Source organism: Elephas maximus, chromosome 25 (assembly GCF_024166365.1).
Source record: "Elephas maximus indicus isolate mEleMax1 chromosome 25, mEleMax1 primary haplotype, whole genome shotgun sequence".
Taxonomy (NCBI): domain Eukaryota; kingdom Metazoa; phylum Chordata; class Mammalia; order Proboscidea; family Elephantidae; genus Elephas; species Elephas maximus.
The window spans coordinates 44,386,576-44,404,213 of record NC_064843.1 but is presented as its reverse complement, the minus strand read 5'-3'; the positions used below and the strand labels follow the sequence as shown (position 1 = coordinate 44,404,213).

General features: G+C 44.0%; 1 protein-coding gene across 2 annotated transcripts; it reads left to right on the top strand.

Moving 5' to 3' along the window:
• The first annotated feature begins 49 nt into the window (after positions 1–49).
• On the top strand, positions 50–16,033 carry TRMT6 (tRNA methyltransferase 6 non-catalytic subunit). Of its 2 annotated transcripts, none has more exons than XM_049868813.1 (11): positions 50–353; positions 4,372–4,499; positions 6,157–6,266; positions 6,771–6,862; positions 6,959–7,042; positions 7,307–7,431; positions 8,068–8,426; positions 8,823–8,968; positions 9,531–9,633; positions 9,737–9,823; positions 11,150–16,033. In XM_049868813.1, exons 1-11 carry the CDS (start codon positions 199–201, stop codon positions 11,339–11,341), a joined length of 1,581 nt encoding a protein of 526 aa, XP_049724770.1. In that variant the 5' UTR covers positions 50–198; the 3' UTR covers positions 11,342–16,033. The 2 variants fall into 2 exon arrangements, with proteins under 2 accessions (XP_049724770.1, XP_049724771.1); XM_049868814.1 differs by having other exon boundaries at positions 8,823–8,908; positions 11,150–13,524.
• The last annotated feature ends 1,605 nt before the right edge of the window (positions 16,034–17,638 follow it).

The window sequence follows — 17,638 nt, the reverse complement described above, 5'->3', positions numbered from 1 at the left end:
ACGGAAGCCTTGCGGCACCCGGAAGCGGTCCAGGGGTCGGGCCGGAAAACGGAAGCGGCCGCAGCACGTGGGGGCGGTGCCGGGCGGAGGGGTTTGGGCTAGGCCGGGCTGCGGCAGGTGAGGCTGGCGGCGGCGACGACAGAGGAAGAGGGGTCGGAGCGGACGTGCCTCGCGGAGCAGAGAAGCCAGCGGAACGTCATGGAGGGCTCAGGAGAGGAGCCAGGCCCGCAGCCGCCGCAGCCGCCGCAGCCGCCGCAGCCGCCGCAGCTCGGGGACCACCGCATCCGCGACGGCGACTTCGTGGTGCTGAAACGGGAAGATGTGTTCAAAGCGGTGCAGGTCCAGCGGAGAAAGTAAGGCAGGTGGCAGGCTTTAGGGCTCCGCCGACCCCACCTACAAAACACCCCTTTGTGCCGCGTCTTCGTGCAGAGCCCTCTCACTAGGGTCTCCGTTTTGGCTGACTGGGTCTCCATCCGCCGTCCTCAGTATCTCCTCTCGGTTCTTCTCAGAGGGGCCTTTTCCCCCAGGATCCCATCCTTGGCCCTCAGCATCTCCCCCAGTTCTTCTGTCTTTCCTCAGATCCCCCCTGCAGAGTCTCATACGTGGCCCTCCGCCCTGGCATCTCTCTGCGTCTTTCCACAGAGTCCTTGTCCAGAATCCCATTCTTGGCCCACAGATGTTCTGGCCTGGGGTTCTTTTCCTAAGTCCCTGGGATCTTCTCACAGACTGTCCTCATTTCCTATGGTCTCACCCTTTCCCCTCAGAGTCTGCCCCGCTTGGTTTTTCCATAGATCTCTTTCCTTCCAATCCCTCAGCCGGGACTTTCAGTCCCGCAAAAATGAACCGTCCTCGACTTTGCCTTTGGCTGCAGTTCCAGCCTCTTGTCTACAGAGAATAAGATAGGGAGTATCTTCCCGTAGAATAACTTTCCTTCCCTCATTGTACACCAAGGGATTTGAGGTCTGCAAAAATTAAGCAATTTGCTCAATGTCCCAGAACTCAAAATTATGTATGGCTTGTGAGCCTGCTGACTAGTGATCATCATTCTTTTAGTACTAGGAAGTGGGCATTTTGATAACAGAGTAGGGGACAGAGGTTGTTAAATTCTAGCAGGCTGTTAGTGGTGAAAATATATTGGGATGCTTGAGTTAATTTATCTGGCAAGTACAACCAGGGTTTCTTTTGAGCAGGCATATTGTAGTGCTTTTGACAAATAAGTCAGTTGAATGAAGTGTTGGAACAGCTTTTTGCAGACCAGAAAGCTGCTGTTGTTGTTAGGTGCTGTCGGTTCTGACTCATAGCAACCCCATGTATAACAGAACAAAACATTGTTCAGTCCTGTGCCATCCTTACAATAGTGGGTACGTTTGAACCCATTGTTTTAGCCATCATGTCAGTCCATCTTGTTGAAGGTCTTCCTCTATTTTGCTGACCCTCTACCAAGCATGATGTTCTTCTCCAGAGATTGGTCCCTCCTTATACAATGTCCAAAGTAAGGGAGACAAAGGCCACCCTAACTTCTAAGAAGCAGTCTGGCTGTATTTCTACCAAGATAGATTTGTTTGTTTTTCTGGCAGTCCATTCAGTATTCTTTGCCAACACCGTAATTCACATGCATCAATTCTTATTCCAGAAAGCTAGGACTGTGAGATTTGGAATTTCTGATAAGTGTTCACTTCAGGTAAATTATTTTAATTCTTTGTGAATTAAAACTCTTGATTGGTATTTACAGCAAAACAGGTATCATTTAAAAAAAAAAAAAGACAAGTCACAGTTCACAAAACACCAGGCTGGTAATAAGCAAGGTTTTTTGTTTTTGTTTTTGTTTTGCACAAGTACCAGTTCAGTAAAAAAAAAAAAAAAAAAAAAAGAGAGGAGTCGGGGGGAGTTGTATATCTTTTAGTCCAGAAATGTGATACCTGTACTAGCTTTTAAACATTTTTTAAAATTCTGTATCAATAAAATATTTCATTTTGGTGGTTGAAATTTGCCTTAGTTATTTAGTGTTGGTATAAAAGAAATATACCACAAATGGGTGGCTTTAACGAGTGGACATTTATTTTCTCACAGTTTAGGAGGCTAGAAGTCAATTCAGGACACTCCCTTGTAGGGAAAGGTTTTTTCTGTTGGCTCTGGGGGAAGGCCCTTGTCTCAAGTATAGGGGTTAGGACACAATTCAGTCTATAACAAAACTAGATTTTATAACTATCCCACATCACTACTGTATTTTGACGCTCTAGAAGCCAGTATTTTTTTTCCCAGAATATTAAATTAGAAAGGTGTGCTTGCTTACAAGTACATAATTTTCGAAAGGTGCTGATACTAATTATTTACACTTTTAATTGAAGTATACTCAGCAAAGTCCTTAGATTATAAGTGTATAGTTCAGCAAATGATCCCAAAGCTACATGTTTTTGTAATGTCCATTCAGATGCAACTTTGTGTTTTCTTTCTTGTACTGTCCTTGTAAGTTGTTTACTTTGGAAATGTGGTGGAGCGTGCATCTTAACAGTGTACTTTTTTACATGAGAACATTTTCGTTCCAAGGAGACAAACAGGAACATCTTTAGTTCTAAAAAGTAATCTTTAGACATTTATTTGGAAACACTTTCATCAGCTCCTTTTCTTGGCAGGAACTGTGATGGTGTCTTCTGTTTTACTTAGAAAATGATCCTCTGAGCTCAGTTACATTCCAGGCTAGCCTTCCCATCACCCATCCCTCAGGGCTGCACTCATCTGGTTGGGCAGCAGCAGTCCTGGCTCTCGAGGTGACTAGGAATCCCACTCCATCCTGATGAGGACGTGGCCCCCACATCCTTCTGACTGGAGCAGTGACCTTCTGTCAGACCAGTCTGCTTAAGTGACACCTCCCCTCCCTCTTTGCTCAGCCCAGCCCAGCTCAGACGTAGTGTTTCATTAGCACTGGGCTACTCAGAGGACAAGGGTGGGAGGCACACCTGCACTGAGCTGAGTTAGGGCCGTTGGCCATTGCCAGGATAGGCTGTGTGAGATAGTGGAAAGAACCAGGCTTTGGAGTAATTGTGGCTCTTAGGATACTTCTCTTTGTGCCTCTGATGACTCATCTAGGAAGAGCTGTGTCCCAGGATTACTGTGTTTCTTGTTTATCTAGTGCTGCTGTAACAAATACCTCAAGTGGATGGCTTTAACAAAGAGATATTTATTCTCTCGCAGTCTAGTGGGCTAGATGTCCAAATTCAGGGCGTCAGCTCCTGGGGAAGGCTTTCTGTTTCTGTCAGCTCTGGAGGAAGGTCCTTCTCATCAATCTTCCCCTAGACTAGGAGCTTTTCTCTGCAGGAACCCCAGGTCCAAAGGACATGTTCTGCTCTTGGTGCTGTTTTCTGAGTGGTGTGAGGCCCCCCCGCCCCGACTCTCTGCTCCCTTCTCTCTTTTACATCCAAAAAGAAATTGACCGAAGACACAGTCCAGTCTTGTATATTGAATCCTGCTTCATTAACATAACTGCTGCCTATCCCCGCTCCCCACCCCCCCCCCCGCCTGTTAACATCATAGAGTCAGGATTTACAACACATAGGAAAATTACATCAGATGACAGTATGATGAGCAATCACACGATACTGGAAATCATGGCCCAGCCAGACTGATACACATATTTTTGGGAGATGCAATTCAATCCATGACACTGTGAAAATTAAATGAAGTAGAAGTATGGGATGTGCCTAGCACCCACTGTCTACCCCCTGGTTGATGCTGAGCAGATATTTTCTCCTTTTGAAAGGAAGGGTTTTTGGTTTTGTGAAGTTTTCCTCTTAAATTGCACTAAGATAAAAATCTGTGCAACGGGAACCCTGAAGTTGTCTGGTCCTCAGTATAGCATTGTCAGTGTTAGGCACCATTTCCAAATGTGTCGATTGTCAGTAATGTTTGTGAATATAATTTGCTTTTTTTACGTAGTTTTCAGTAAAATGTCCAGTTAGGCTGATGAATTTGTTCTTTCTCTTCTCAGTGGAGGTTCAATTTTTAGATTTTCTTGTGTAAATTGCAGGGAGTATCCAATGGCTTGGCAGTCTTGGCGACCCTGGCTTGCTGTTCAGGAAATCACAGAGCCTGTGAGTTTAGACATCCTGTCAAATGGTGCTCAGTGGGCTCAGAGCAATGCCCCAGAAGAGGAAGGCCTCCTGCCCTTCTGTCCTTTTCCCAAAATTTAGGATTTTTGTAGCTCATTTATTTTATGTTATGCCCCATCCCCGTTCCCTAAGCTCCTTGCTGGTTTGTGTTCAGAGATAAGGCTGCTGACCATCCTTTGTGGAGACTAGTTTTGAAAAAACAGTAGAATGAGCGTGTCTTTTCTGTACAGGATGCAAGTGAGATTGGTTGCTTTTTCTTCCTTAGAAAAGTAACGTTTGAAAAACAGTGGTTCTATCTGGATAATGCCATTGGCCATAGTTACGGAACCACATTTGAAGTGACCAGCGGAGGCAGTCTTCAGCCCAAGAAGAAGAAGGAAGAGCCTGCTTCAGGTGCGCTACTCTAGGTGTCTGAGATAGATGCTCTCAAACTGGCCAGTCAGAAGCACGCCGCTGCAATTCTAGAGTGCGAGTCTGGGAAATCCCAAAACAAGCCAAAACTCGTAATCTAAGAACTATAGCTTGATGAAATGGAGCAACTCCTGCCTTTGGCATTGAGAAACCAGCACACCATTAACTGGCTCTCTGACCTTGAGCTAGGCGCTTAATCCCATGATTCCCTGCTGCCGCTTCATCATAAGAGCAGTTCAGAACCCTGTCAGGCCCCAGATGTTAAGTAACAGCTGCACGGTAGTTAGCATATAGTGTAGTGATCAAGAGGTCTGGCTTTGAATCCAACTGGCTAAGTTTTAGTTCTCCTTTATTGCTTGCCTGGGACTTGAGCAAGTTACTTAGTGTCTTTAAGCCTTACAGCCTCATCTGTAAAATGGGGCCATAAAAGACTTAATACCTGAGTTGTAGTGAGTGTTCAGTAATACTACATATAAGAAGTTCTTATCCGTGTTTGGCACATATAAGGACCCCAAAATTTTAGCTATTATTTTTAATTAAAATACTATTAAAATTCTGGTCTGTATTTTATTATCTGGTCATAGATTTATTAACATTCAGATTTTTATTACATACCAGATATGTGCCAGGCATGATTAGGTGCTGAGATTGTGGCAGTTTTTAAGCTAGACGATCTCATAAAATTTACTTACCAGTGGGGAAGACTGAAAACAATCAGATAGGCAACCAAAAAAGTATAAACTCAGATGGTAATCCAGACTGGGAAGATAGTAAAGCAGGGAAGTATGCTGGGCCCTGATTGGGTGAGTAAGACAGCCCTGGATGCGGGAGAGGATCCAGCCACTCTAAGATCTGTCCAGAGAGTGTTCCAGACAGGGGGAGCAGCAAGCACCAAAACCCTGCAGTGGGACCATGCTTGGTGTTTCAGGGAACAGAAGGACAATGTGACTGAAATCTAGGGATCAGTGGATGAGGCAGGGGCCAGATGATACACAGCCTTGCAGATTGTGTTTGGGATATATTCTCATTGCTATGGGAATCCACCTCGTGAGCCAGCTTGCATTTAAATAGAGTACTCTGGCTTCCTGGTGCGTGGTAAGGGGGGCCAGGAGTAGGAGCAGGAAAATGAATTCGAGGAGTAGTGGCAAGAACTGGCGGCACAGTGGTTAAGAGCTTGGCTGCTAATGAAAAGGTCAACAGCTCAAACCCACCAGCTGCTCTTTGGGAACCCTATGGGGCAATTTTACGCTGTCCTACAGGGTTGCTCTAGAAACCCTGGTGGCGTAGTGGTTTAGTGCTACGGCTGCTAACCAAAAGACTGGCAGTTCAAATCCACCAGGCGCTCCTTGGAAACCCTATGGGGCAGTTCTACTCTGTCGTGTAGGGTCGCTGTGAGTCAGAATCTACTTGACGGCACCAGGTTTGGTATAGGGTGTACATGAGTTGGAGTCGACTCGACGGCAACAGTTTTGGCTTGGATTTTGGCAGTGGCAAGAAAGGATAGAGGAATGGGATGGGGACAGTGGTGCTGGAAGGCCACATTGTATGGCTGAACGGCTGCATGTGAATACAGACTTAGAAAGAGAAAGTTATAAAATAATTTCGGATCATCGTGTCATAAAGCACTTTCCTTCTTTAGAGACAAAAGAAGCAGGCATTGACAATCGAAATATAATCGATGATGGGAAATCTCAGAAACTTACTCAAGATGACATAAAAGCCTTGAAGGACAAGGGCATTAAAGGAGAGGTAACGAAGGATTTTTTGTTTTGTCTTTGGTATTGAGGAAATTTCTTGGTTTCTAAAACTGAATTTACTGAAGGTAAAATATAAAAATAACATTATGCTTCTGTTAGAAGTAGATTGATATGTACGTGCAATTAAGTAAGTCCATAATTGGGTTTCTTACATGCCGGGATATGAGTGAATGACGTTACTGAGACTTAGTCGTAGAGAATTTAATAACTTGGTGCACGTCAGAGCTTCACTGTTTATTTTCCATACTGCTTTAATGCAGTGTCTTGGGGTATGACAGTTTTCTTTATGTCTCTTCCCCCTTCACTGCCTCTCTCTGTTCATTTATCTCGGTTTAACACTAGATAGAGTCTAAAAATACAGAGGTCATCTATTCGAACTTCTGTGGAAAAGGAAATAGAGAATCAGACCTTTGGATACACCTGGGGTAAAGACCTTTGAAGTTATTTGTTGTGTGAAAGTAGCTTGAAGAAAATCTGCTTGTTGCTTTTCTTGTAGGAAATAGTTCAGCAGTTAATTGAAAATAGTACCACATTCCGAGACAAGACAGAATTTGCTCAAGATAAATATATAAAAAAGAAGAAGAAAAAGTAAGTTGCTTTCTTTGAAAAGGATGAAAACTGCTCCCCAATATTTTTTAACTAGTTTTTAAAACTTGGTGCTGTGCTTTTCCTTCCTTCTCCCAGATATGAAGCCGTTGTTACTGTGGTGAAGCCATCTACCCGCATTCTTTCAGTTATGTATTATGCAAGAGAACCTGGAAAAATTAAGTACGCTCTGTTTCCTTTCAAAAGTATAATTGGGGGAAAACATAACTTTAAGAAAGTCATGATTTTAAATAAAATGAAAAACTTGCCTGCCTGCGTACAGTGTCCTCCTGTCTCATAAACTGTAAGTCCTTTTATTGTCACCTCCAAAACAATCAGTAATCTTCACCACATAAAACAGAAAAACAACTAAAACTTGAAAAATAATGATTAAAATAATAGGCTTCACTTAGCTGAAAGTAAATTTATTCTTCTTTTGTTTCTTAGCCACATGAGATACGATACACTAGCCCAGATGCTGACGTTGGGAAATATTCGTGCTGGCAATAAAATGATCGTAATGGAGACCTGTGCGGGTTTGGTGCTGGGTGCGATGATGGAACGAATGGGAGGTGAGATTTAACATTTTCGAGTTTAGTAAAACCCCAGCATGATGTGACTGGAGGGTCCCAAGAATTCAAACTCATGAAAAGCGGCATTGAGTTGCTGGAAGATTTAATGAAATGACCTGGGTGAACCTGCACAGCCCCAGGCCCTGGGACCTTCCTGCGCAATCCACATCACCTGTTGGTGGTTGTCCTCTCCAGCTTCAGTATTGGTGGGAATGATTCTGGAGCCTGTGGCTGTCTAGGACTTCCGGGACAGTGACTTCAGGAATCTCCTGGATAGCTAGTACCCATTTTACTGTCCTGAATTGAGAAGACGGGGCAGAAAGAATACTAGGGATGTATTCTCCCTGGAAGGGGTTACTTGCTCTCCCTCTGACCTCACAGAAGATAAGATTGGGTTTTAGAGTAGTGTCAAGTGCGAGTAGGTTTCCTTAAGACTCCTGTTTACCTGTTTGAGGATTATGTTTTCTCTATTGAGGATATTCGTAGACTCCAAACAGACCCCCAGAGGAGCCGCATTGTCGTCCTTCAGCCTTTGAACAAAGTAGACCTGCAGATTTCCTTCTGAGGAGGACTGGCCGAGGCTGAGCTCTAGAGTTGCCTCCATGGTGCAGATGTTTGTCTCTTTTCTCTGTTAAGGTTTTGGTTCCATTATTCAGCTGTATCCCGGAGGTGGACCCGTTCGGGCAGCGACAGCATGTTTTGGATTTCCCAAATCTTTCCTCAGTGGTCTTTATGAATTCCCCCTCAACAAAGTGGACAGTCTCCTAAATGGGACGTTTTCATCCGAGATGTTGTCTTCAGAGTCAAAAGGCAGTGCTTCGGTTGAAGAAAGTAACGGCATAACTGAGGAAAAACAGGCTTCTGAACAGGAGAATGAAGACAGCATGGCAGAAGCCCCAGAGAGCACCCTCCCAGAAGAACAAGAAACAATGGAAATCGTTTCTGAAGATCCAGAAGATAAGGACCCTAAAGAGAGAGGAAGCAAAAAGGATTATGTAAGAATGTCAGGAGTCCCTGCCACCCTCTCATAATACTTCCGTCAGGTCCTCAGCTTTTCATTTAAGGAATGAAATTTCATTTGGCTTTAGGGCATCATCCCCTACGATAAGAAATATTTGGAGAAAGAGTGAGTGAGTGTGTGTGTGTGTGTGTGTGTGTTTTAATCTTTGGAATGGAGTTTTAGAACAGAGAAGCATTATATAGGTACCTTCATGATGTCTTTACAATATTTGGACTTTTTCGTGTGTGTTTTCAGCATCCTTATAAACAGCTTCCTGCTGCTGCATTAGTCTGAGTTGGTAAATATTGTTGAGATGTTTTGACAGACCAGCATTTCTAAAAAACTGACTGAATGACCTCAATACATTGGTGTCTTATGTTTTTTCTTGAAGATTCAGGAGAAGCAAAGGAGACAAGAAGAGCAGAGGAAAAGACATTTAGAGGCCGCAGCTCTGCTGAATGAAAGAAACGCAGATGGGTGCGTTGATGAAAACTGCAGGAGGCCTCCTGATGTTGCTGGGCTCTCCTCTCCAGATTGGTATTTTCTTCCTGCTTGGCTGCTCCGGATCTGATGCAAGCAGAGATGAGGGTTCTGTCTTGGGTTTTTAAAGAAAGGAGGCTGGGTCTGGTGAAGGTGGAAACTGCTGATTTAGGAATTTTAGAAGAAATTTAAAATTTGTTCAGTGATGGTTTATTGGATGGGGGGGGTAGTCCCACTAGGTGCAGATGGTGAGCATTTAAATTGCTGTGATACTGACTGGAGCAAGAGCTGACGAAAAACTTCATAACAAGAAATAGATTCAGATAGCTGCAAAACTGCTATATGCAAATGTTGAATTTTTCCAGCCTTTTTTTTTTTTAATGAATGTCACTAAATGATACTTAAGAGTTGCCAAGCACCGTGAGAGTTTATAATCCAGTCTGTATTTCCTAGAAAGTGATCAGTCTTGATTTTTTTTTCCTGGTGTGAATTTCTAGAATGTTCTATTTAAATCTCTGTATGAGTCATGCACATAAACGTGGTTAGATTAAATGCATTTTCAAACCTGTGTTTCACATTGAAGGAGCAGAGAAATCATTGCCTAACATTCTCCTTGCAGTTTAATTGTAGCAAGCCGTTTCCATCCCATTCCACTGCTGATGTCCTTGCTGGACTTTGTGGCCCCTTCCAGGCCATTTGTAGTCTACTGTCAATATAAAGAGGTAATCCCAAAAGGGAATGGCTGGGAATTTTTGCAGCTGAATGTTGATTCTCAAACTGCTGCCCAAGAAGCGATTCTTAACAGGACTCTGTTTTTGTCCTCAGCCTCTGTTGGAATGCTACACAAAACTGCGGGAGAGGGGAGGGGTCATCAACCTCAGGCTGTCTGAAACCTGGCTCAGAAATTACCAGGTATGTGTTCCCGCAACCAGAGCCAGCTCTCCTGGGTCCCCAGCTCCTCGTAGTCATACTAGAACCTCTTAAATAGAGACAGCCCTGCCTCTGTCTGCAGAGATGAGGATGTCCCATGCCTTTAATTCAGAGAAAATACCTCGGACCTGTCCTGACCCTTTTTTCTCCTTTTGTTATGACTGAGTGAATTATTCCCTAACTCCAGGCCAGAGGCAGTTAAAATGCAAACAGTTGTAGTTTGTATTTCACCTAGGCCTCAGTATCACGGTGAAGGGAGTAATCGATAATAGCAAAATCCCAGGTGGATGAGAAAGTGGCCTTCTCCTCTCTGCTGGAGAAATCTTTGTGGCAAGTTTTCCAGATTTAGTGACGAGCACTGTGTCAGTTCAGGTCTTCTGGGAGGCATATGCCAGACGGAATTAGAAGTATATGACATATATTGGGAGAAGTGCCTTGGAGAGATAAGAGGAGGCGGAGCAGGAGTAGGGAGGGGAGCCCTCAGACCATGGTGCAGGCCTGATGCCTAGGAAGGAAGAGAAAGGAGGGCTAGGCAGGACGAGCCTGCAGTGCTGGCCAGGCTGATCGGAGCCCCAGAGCAGGGACTGCCATTAGCAGAGCCCTGTGTCAGGCAGAAATGAGCCCATCCTGGCCCCCATGCTCACTTACCGCCTCGGAGCAGTCTATGGCCTATCTCAATGTGAACACTGTGGCAGATCCCAGAGACATGGGGGCTTTCTGCTGCCTGTTCTCCTTGCGGCTAGTTCCTTCGTGAAGGGGGATCTGTGGGAAGCACTTCCGTGGTTTGCTGGACTACTTAATGACCATGCTGTTGTAGGGGCTCCCTGGAGCCTTTGTGAGCCTTCCCTTCATGGAGTCTTCTTTGCTATGGCAACAGGAGAAAAGAATTCTTGTCAGAATTTACAGGATCACAAGAAATAGATCTGTATATATGTCCACTAACTACTTCTCCATAGACCCCAGCTCCATTTATGACCATGAAACCTCCTGAAACCAAGAGGAAGAAGGCTGAGACAGACCAGAGCCCTGCAGAAGCCATTTACTCACCCTTCTCTGTTTGAAACTCGCCTCAGGTTTAACAGAGCCAGGGCTTCCATTTTATTTTTCAAAAGAAAATCACTGCAGCCATTTTCTACATTTCCGTTTCCCTTACCTGCACCGCCATGTGAAGGAATGGGCTCATTAGGAATCAGTCCATTTAAGTGTTTGGGAGAACCTGTGTCACCTAAGTTCTGGTTTTGGCATATGTGGTGGTAGCCTGTGCTTTGTCACCATAGGAATACACGAGCGTCTTTTTTTCTTGATTAGGTTTTGCCAGATCGAAGTCATCCCAAACTGCTGATGAGTGGAGGTGGGGGGTACCTACTCTCAGGCTTCACTGTGGCCATGGACAATGTCAAGACAGACACCAGCCTCAAACCCAATGTCAGCACTTTAGAACTGAAGAATACTGAGGAGCCAGCAGCAAAAAAACGGAAATGCCTAGAATCTGACTCATAACCTTTAACAAGTTGTTTTGATTTTTGTTCTCAGGCATCATACAGTTAGTAATTAAAATTTAAATACTATTGCTGATGATTTTTTTCATACCCTGAGAATAAGAATGTGTCCATACACCTGTTCCTAGGAAGTAAGAGAAAGCCTCTTGTCCATCTCTGACACAGATGGGTTCTGTCTGTTGTAACTGCAAGCCAAAATACCCAACCCTGGGGTCTGCCGTGGGTATGGCCAATCGTGTTCTGTTTAACAAAAATCCTCCAAGTTCTCTGTGCAGATATATTGAGAATTTATTTATATAAGACTTTGGAATAACACAGCATAGCTAAAACTCAGTGGTACTGAAAGGAAGGAACGGGTGGAGGAAATTTCCTCTGTTCTTTCCAACCCAAGCAACATGGATGTGTGAGTACATGATATTTACAGCAGCAGAAATTTCCACCCTGCTCCTTGCAATGGAGTATATTCTTTCAGAATACTAGATCTTATTATTGTAATAGTTGACTACCTGGGACAGTTCTGAGTATTTATTTTACTGTTTGTGCGTGTGTGCGCGCGTGCACACGTGCATAGAAGGGTATGGGAGGGTATCTTTTCTCTTTAACATTAATTTACCAATCCTCTCCTTTGTTCCAAGTAAGATGACTAGGATTTTTGTGTAGTATTCCATTAAAATAAATGAAAACGGAGTTTTTTTTTCTCCCCAGAACTTAGGGAGATTTTATATGTGTACATACACACACACGTAGATCTGCACGCGGAGACAGAGAGGAAGTCCTAGTGTATATTAACTTTGACGGTTTTCTGCAGAACTTAAACTAGTAGTTCTCATTGCATTACTGTCACTCCTTGTCAAATGTATTTTAAAGTGCCTTTTTTGGTGATTATTAATGCTGGTCTGTTGAGCTCTGGCATGATTAGGTGGTTAGCCTTTCTATATTTTTTTTCTCTAAAAATATGTATTTAAATTCGTGAATCATCTGCTGCAGCAGAGAAAAGCTCGGCTTCCCAGTTGGGTCTCTTGCTCACTAGAAGGGGCTCATCGTGTGCAGTGTTCACGTCATCACAGAGCAGATGGGGATTGTCCAGGAGGGAGCAGCTCAAAAAAAAAAAAAACTTGTTTTTCCTATTAGCATGTATGATTCTGATAATGGCAGCGAGATTACCAACAAGTACGGTTTTTATTCCTTTTTCTTAATTGTGTTGAAGAATAAAAGCATTTCCTACTATGATCTGGCTTAATGATGCACCAACCAGTGACACCCTGTTGAGGTTTCAGCCGATTGTGACACATTGTCTGTGATTAAGAGAACACACGTGGGTTGGCACTTCCCTGAACGTGTAATGGCAAACAGTTGTCACCCACGCATAGCCAGTCAAGTTTGGTCAAGAGTATAATCATACATAGACTGGGCTCATTAATGGCTGTTCTCCACTGGTCACTGCCTCCTACTTGGGACTCAACCAGTTTGCAAGTCCCATCCCATTCCTTAAATCCTTTGTGTTGGACCCCTGAGGGAGAAGTCTGGGGCCTGAGCTGCCAAGGCCCTGGTGTGCCCACCTAGCTGCCCCTGGAGATGATTGGTGGGCTTATCTCACCGGCACCAGCGGCAGCAAGTTCACCTGTGATTTTTTCTCATTTTTTCCATTTGCGAGCCCCGAGGGTTTAAGTCAGTGGTTCTCCAATCTAGTCTGCAGTAGAACCCCCGGAAGGCTTTTTCAACAGTTTGATGGACCTTGCCCCCGAGTTTCTGATTCAGCAGGGCAGGGGTGGGGCTGAGTATTTGCATTTCTAACAGTTCCCCAAGTGATCCTGGTGCCACTGTCCAGGGACCATACCTCGAGAACCAGTACTCTGTTGGCACCTACACCATGGGTGCAACTAAGTACAAGATGTTCTTGTCTTTGTAAAATGGATAATAAAGTGACTTCTGGACATCTAGCCGTCGGGAGAGTTAATGAAATGGTACTTGAATGAGTAACAGTCAAAAAAGTAAATCATTTTGTAGCATTCATCCTATTTCTTCATTGGGTTTGAGTACTTGGGAGTATACAGCGATGCTCATTAAAGGATGTTTTTAAACTCTGAAGTACATTAAAATTGTAGGAAGCAAATATTGGGCAATCATTCATTGGTTGTAAATTGAAAAGCCAAAAATAGTGGGTTTTTTTTTTTTAATATAAGAATTTTTTTAAGTAATTAAGGCGTTTGCATTTTGTTTTCAAGTATTGGTTGTAATATTGCAAGAGCGATACCAAAAAAAAAACACATCCAGAAGTCATGAAGATTCATGTTGGTCCCAATGTCCTGATCCGGGAATGTATTTAGTGCAGTGCAAGAAGGGATTCTTGTATCTATAAGTGAGGTGAGTAGTGTGAACTTGTGTCAGAAGTTACAGGTTTTCTTGGTTTTCTCTATGTAGCACATGTCAGATGGCGAAGATGTGTGAGTCTAGGAATAGCTCCTTAAATAGCAGCTGATAACTGTTGCATTAACATTTATTAGGCAGCCACTATTTTTTAACCCTTTATGAGGAAGGACAAGATCTTTGAAGCACAGGAAGTTAATACATACCTTTTTAAAAAATTATTTTGGCATCTTTTGCAGTTTCATTAATAGCTTGGTCTTTTGGCATCGAGCTCTCATTGAAACAAGACTGGACTATACACCAATGTTCTGTGCAGACCTTTTCACAACAGCCAAGAGGTGGAATCAACCTAGATGTCCATCGGCAGATGAATGGATAAACAAAAGGGGGGTATACACACACAGTGGAATATTACTCAGCCTTAAAGAGAAATCCTGGTGCGTGCCACAACAGAGATGAACTTTGAAAACACCGTGCTGAATGAAATAAGACAGTCGCAAAAGGACAAATATTGTATGATCTCACATGAAATAAGCAAATGTATAGAAACCAAGGATTATTAGTAGTTAGCAGAGGTGGGAGAGACGGGAAAGGAGGAGATTTTGCTTAGAGGGCGTTGAGTCTGTTAATGGGGGAATATTTTGAAAAGGATAACGAGGATGGTTGCACAACTTGAAGGGTATAATCAGTCACTGAATTGTACACATAGAAATTGTTGAGTTGGCCTATGTTGTATATCTGTTTTCACCACACATATATAAAAAAAAAGACCTAAGCCTCTAGGCTATGAAGGTTAGATGAGAATGTGTGGGGAAAAGTCTACCGTAGGACACAGTTAAAGCCTCCATAAATTGTTGCCGTAATTGTTCAGAGTTGTGTCTAGCATTTGTTGGAAACCTCTAGTTAGTTTGAATATACAGTAAGAGAGTACAGTGTACAAAGAAAATGGGCTCAAGCTAGGCAGGTGTCTTAGTAATCTAGTGCTGCTATAACAGAAATACCACAAGTGGATGGCTTTAACAAAGAGAAGTTTATTTTCTCACAGTAAAGTAGGCTAAAAATCCAAATTCAGGCATCAGCTCCAGGGGAAGGTTTTCTCTCTCTGTCAGCGTTCTCGTCAATCTTCCCCCAGGCTAGGAGCTTCTCTGTGCAGGGACCCTGAGTCCAATGGACAGGCTCTGCTCCCAGCACTGCTTTCTCGGTGGTATGAGGTTCCCCTGTCTGTCTGCTCTATTCTTTTATATCTCAAGAGATTGCCTCAAGACAATCCGATCTTGTAGGTTGAGTCCTGCCTCACTAATACAACTGCCGCCCACCCTCCCTCATTAACATCATACAGGCAGGACTTACAACATATAGGAAAATCGCAGCGTAATGAGAATCATGCCCCAGCCAAATCGATACATTTGAGGGGGGGGTCATAATTCAATCCATGACAACGGGCACTCCAGCTGTAAGACTTTGGGCAATTGTGCACTCTGTGCCTCGACTTCTTCATCTGAAAAATGGGAGTAATAATGGCACCTACCTGGTAGGATGAAATGAGTTAATATGTGTACGGTGCTTAGCACTGGGTCAGGCACATAGTCGTCACTTAATAATCGCACCCTGTCATTACTAAAAAGGAAGAGGAAAGATTTTGGCATTTCATTTTCACATTGACAGAAAGGTAACTCAGGTGCTAAAGAAATTTTGTTTCAAAATGTGGGTGGGCTCAATAATGTTGGGTGTTTGGTCTGCTTAGTGTATCATTACAAATCAACAAATTAAAAAAAAAAAAAAAGCGGAGAAATAAATCCAGAGAGCAGGAAAATGATAGCAGTAGTTATTTGGCCTTCTGGGAGTACTTTCCCCAACCAAAAGCTCAAGTGGGTAACATGGCACACCACCCTCTCACAGTTATTTTCCATCACCTGTCAGCTGACTCAAGGTGATAGCTACGTATGATGTAAGCTAAAGCTATAGGTGACTTTCAAGGGAGAAAGAGGGCAAAACTAAGAAAGAATATTGACTTGGGTCAGAGGTCAGCAAACTACAGCCCACAAGCAAATCCAGCCCGCTGCTGCTGTTTGTCTTATTGTGGTAAAGATACATATAACTAAACATTTGCCAATCCAACAATTTTTACATTTCCAATTCAAAGACATAGGTTACGTTCATTTGTCGTGCAACCGTTACTACTCTTCTAAGTAATACCACCAGCGTTAGCAGAAACCCAGCGCCCCCTACGCAATGACTCTCCCCTTTCCCTCACCCTCCCATCTGGGGTAACCACTAATAAGCTTCTGTCCCTATGCATTTGCCTATTTCATGTAAGTGGGATCATTCAATGTTTGTCCTGTTGTGACTAATTTCACTCAGCATGATGTTTTTAAGGTTCGTCCTTGTCACATGTATCACGATTTCATTTCTCTTTATGACTAATATCCCATTGTATATACGTACCACATTTTGTTTATCCATTCATCTGTTGATGGACATTTAGGTTGTTTTCCATCTTTTGGCTTCCAACCCACTACCTGTTTTTGTATGGCCTGTGAGCTAAGAACCATTTACTTTTGTGGTTGTGGGGGAAAGCAAAAGAAGAAATATTTTGTGACTTATGAAATTTAAATTGCAATGTCTGTGAATGGAGTTTTATTGGAACCCATGCTCATTCGCTTACGTATCTATGGCTGCTTTTGTGCTAAAGGCAAAGTTGGATAGTTGTGACGGAGACCATGTGGCCCTCAAAGCCCAAAATATTTGCTATCTGGCCCTTTTACTAACTGCTGATTTAGGTGAAACAAGAGGGACTGTGGGAGAACAGAACAGGAGGGCAGCACACTGGAACAGCCACAGTGGGGAGCTAGTTGGGGGTGATCAGCAACAAAACATGTCACTTGAAATACGGAGCCCCTCGGCTCTCCAGACCTGTCAGCAGGTTTGACAGTGTTGACACCTCTCCTTGCAACATTTTTCCTCACCTGGCTTCTAGGACTCCACTCCCTCCTGGTTCCTCTCTGCCTTTCTGGCCTCTCTTTCTCTGTCTCTTTTGCTGGTTCCTGTTCCTCTCTAAGCATTGGCTGCCCTAGGGCCCAGTCCTTGCACCTCCTCTCCTTTCTGTTGGCACTTGCTCCCTAGGTGATCTCACCCAGACTCAAAGCTTTAAATGCCTTCTCTGCGATGAAGGCTCCCGTTATGCCTCAGCACGCACTTTTCCTTGAGTTCCCATGCACTCACTGAACACCTCCACATCTCAAACTTACCAGGTCCACGGCCTGAGCTCCCCACATCACCCCTCCCAAGCCATCCACTCCTGCAGTCTTCCCCATCTCTGATCTTCCCAGTTGCTCAGGCCAAAAAACTTGTTGTCACCCTTGACTCCTCTCTTTCCCTCATATCACACCAAATCCATCAGCTCTACCTGTCAGCTCCATCTCCAAAACACACCCAGAGTTTGACTATTTCTCTCTACCTCCAGGGCCACCACCCTGGTCCAAGCCATCATGGTAACCCACCAGGATCACTGGAATGCTTCCTTACCGGTTCCTGTGTTTCTGTCCTTGCTTCCTCTGTAGCCTGCTCTCATCCCAGCAGCCAGAGTTTGTTACAATGTACAGATCATGTCAAGCCTCTGCTCAGAGCTATCCAATCACACAGAAGTCCTCACCAGGACCCACAGGGCCCTGCACGATCTGACCCCTGCCATCTCCCTAACATCACCTCCTGTGACTGTCCCCACACTGGCCTCTGCTCTTCTTCAAACATACCAGACACACTCTTTGCACCTGCTGTTCCCTAGAGCTGAAATGTCCTTCCCCCAGGTGTCCACATAGCTCATGCCCTCACTTTCTTCACGTCTTCCACCGAAAGACACTTTCTCTGCGAGGCTTGTTGTGTGTCTGGTTCCTGGGCTGCACGGTAGTAATTATTGCAGTGGTTTAATTAT

What these genes read in the sequence shown, in the direction of transcription:
- TRMT6 (XM_049868813.1), top strand. Translation starts at nt 199, where the DNA reads ATGGAGGGCTCAGGAGAGGAGCCAGGCCCGCAGCCGCCGCAGCCGCCG. An exon ending in AGAGAACCTGGAAAAATTAA is followed by an intron (nt 7,043 to 7,306) that starts GTACGCTCTGTT and finishes TTTGTTTCTTAG; the next exon opens with CCACATGAGATACGATACAC. An exon ending in CCTGGCTCAGAAATTACCAG is followed by an intron (nt 9,824 to 11,149) that starts GTATGTGTTCCC and finishes TTTCTTGATTAG; the next exon opens with GTTTTGCCAGATCGAAGTCA.